General features: G+C 46.8%; 1 protein-coding gene across 1 annotated transcript; it reads right to left on the bottom strand.

Moving 5' to 3' along the window:
- Window positions 1-629: 629 nt before the first annotated feature.
- Window positions 630-1,746, bottom strand: LOC125506393 (uncharacterized). The gene is made up of 2 exons (XM_048671213.2): window positions 982-1,746; window positions 630-855 (listed from the first exon to the last, which is right to left on the bottom strand). Exons 1-2 carry the CDS (start codon window positions 1,699-1,701, stop codon window positions 814-816), a joined length of 762 nt encoding a protein of 253 aa, XP_048527170.1. The 5' UTR covers window positions 1,702-1,746; the 3' UTR covers window positions 630-813.
- Window positions 1,747-2,393: the final 647 nt, after the last annotated feature.

Genomic DNA, 2,393 nt, shown 5'->3' on the forward strand with positions numbered 1-2,393 from the left:
AAGAAGCAGTGATACGAAGAGCTAGGTGATGACAGTCGGTGGATGTGCTACAAAACCGTCTCTCCTCTGCATACATCATATATACCTTGTCTTACTGTCACATATATCTTTTCCGTACAACTCACTTAGAGGCGTCCAGTAATTATTAACAAAATATATTAAAATAATAAAAATGGTATAATTGATTCATAGTACTGTGGGGGAATGGGAGTACAGACTCACATAGTAACGAATCATTTCGTAACACACATGCACACGTACACACACGACCACTTAAAGAACACAATACAAAGACCATACCATACTCTTCCTTCGTATCACAAAGACATGACGTTTTGAATATGGCCTCGGTTAAAATTTTACAGAAGCATGCAAGCACTTTATTGCTGCCTTTGTGGCATCTGTCCCCTAAGTTTTTACAACTATAGGTTACAAGCATTTTATTTCTCTTTGACCCTACCCAAAGTGGTAGTAGTTGGCAAGCCTTGTAAATGTGTACATTGTTCTTTGATTCATTAATACATATTTTTCAATCAAGGCTTCCAATACCATTTTCATCAAAAATAAATAACATTTTGTTATACAGATTAGAAATTGAAAAAAAATCATATGTATAATCTTACCTCAAAAAAATATTGTTAGGATATTTTATTTTCCTTTTTTGTTACATGCTACCTCCATCTTAAAATATAAGATGTTTTTGTAGGCTAAAACATCGTGTTAATATTTTGAGACCGAGGTACAGTATAGAAACCTCCAAAACGTCGAGTTTTTGCGATACAGGAGAAGATAACCTGTCACGGATTTAGAAGATCATGTGGCTGACATGCGATTAGTCTCCTGCACACCTGATCCCTGAAACAGCGATGAAATTACTCATTAATCAGCAAGCGCGAATCCCCGCAAAAAAAGAAGAAAAAAATCAGCAAGCGCGAATGAGCGCGTGTGCACGTGCGCGCGCCACTGTTGAGATGCACTTACGCTGGACTTGTTGCAATAGAGGATGGCGTCATGGACGTCCGTGTCGGCCCTGCCGTGGTACCCGACGCTCGACGTGGCCCCGCTCGCCGGGCTCGCCGCCAACGTGAACCTGCTGTGCCTCCCCGCGATAGCCCTGACCTTCCGGTACAGGGGCATCAGGAAACGCAGCACCTTCCATGGCGACGACCCCGCGCGCCGCCTCCCGGCACACAACGCTGCCGGCCGCGGCCTGGCGTGCTTGCTCGTCGCGATAGAGCACGCACTCAGCGAGACTAGCGTGCTCCGCGCCGAGTGGGAGACCGGCGACGAGAAGGCTGACAACCACGGCGCGCTCGGGGCGTCCGCAGAGTGATGATACCGACTGGTGATCACCGACACCGACTCGTCGCCGTCTTCTTGCGCGCCGGAGCCGCCTCCGGGCTCGCAGGGGAGGAGGCGGCTCGCGCTGATCTGCGGCATCATCGGGGACGGCGCGGGATCGTCTACTACCGGCAGGTCGAAGTCGAAGTCACTCGCCGCCGTGGTTAAGTCGATGGAGAAGAGATCGTCGCGGGGGTACAAGTCGATGAAGGAGGACGACGTTGAGATTTGGAAGGAATGACCGACGCCGTGAACGAGGTGGTCCAAGGACGGCGGCGAGTGCCGTGCGCTGTCGTCGAGCCACCCGAAGAAGAAGTCATCGTACTCGGCGAGGTGCTGCAACGACCTGCTACTCTCCATGCGCTCAGGCTCAGCGTGGGAGCTTGACGAGTGGACGGGTGTGGTGGTGCATGATGCATCGGACTGGGGCTGAGCACGGGCATGACACGCATATATGGGCAGCGCAGCGCATGCAGGTGAGTCGTGTCGTCTGGTGAAAATCCACTTCTTTTTTTCTTTTTTGGATTGGAATCTACTACAGCGCGACGCCATGATCATGCATGCTCGTGGCCGCTAGCCAAATCGAGCGGCGCACACCACGTCGCGCCAGATGCATACATTTTTTTCTTTTGAGTAAAGCCAGAAGCATAGATTTTTTATTTTTTGAGACAAGCCAGAAGAATGGGGAAGTTCCATCGATAGAGGACCGGCCCAAGTACCTTCCTGCAAGATCGTTCGTTTTTCTTCTCTGCTTCTTCATTAGTTCCTTTTATTTGTTTTGCTATTTTCTTAATCTCATTGAAATTATACTAAATACATATTTTCAGAATTTAATTTACATATAAATTTTAAAAGTGTTCCAAATGTATTAGAAAAATATTAACACAGCATAAAAGTCTTGCACACGAGACTTTTAGAAAATGTTGATAGCATTAAAACAATGTTCATGACATTTAAAAAATGAAATATGATATTTGGCACACGTGTGCCATATAAGCAAAATTGCCACACATCTACTTCTTTCATTTTAAAGTACCACACAATCCTCCGTC

Source organism: Triticum urartu, chromosome 5A, assembly GCF_056163025.1.
Source record: "Triticum urartu cultivar PI428250 chromosome 5A, HENAU_Tu73, whole genome shotgun sequence".
NCBI lineage: Eukaryota > Viridiplantae > Streptophyta > Magnoliopsida > Poales > Poaceae > Triticum > Triticum urartu.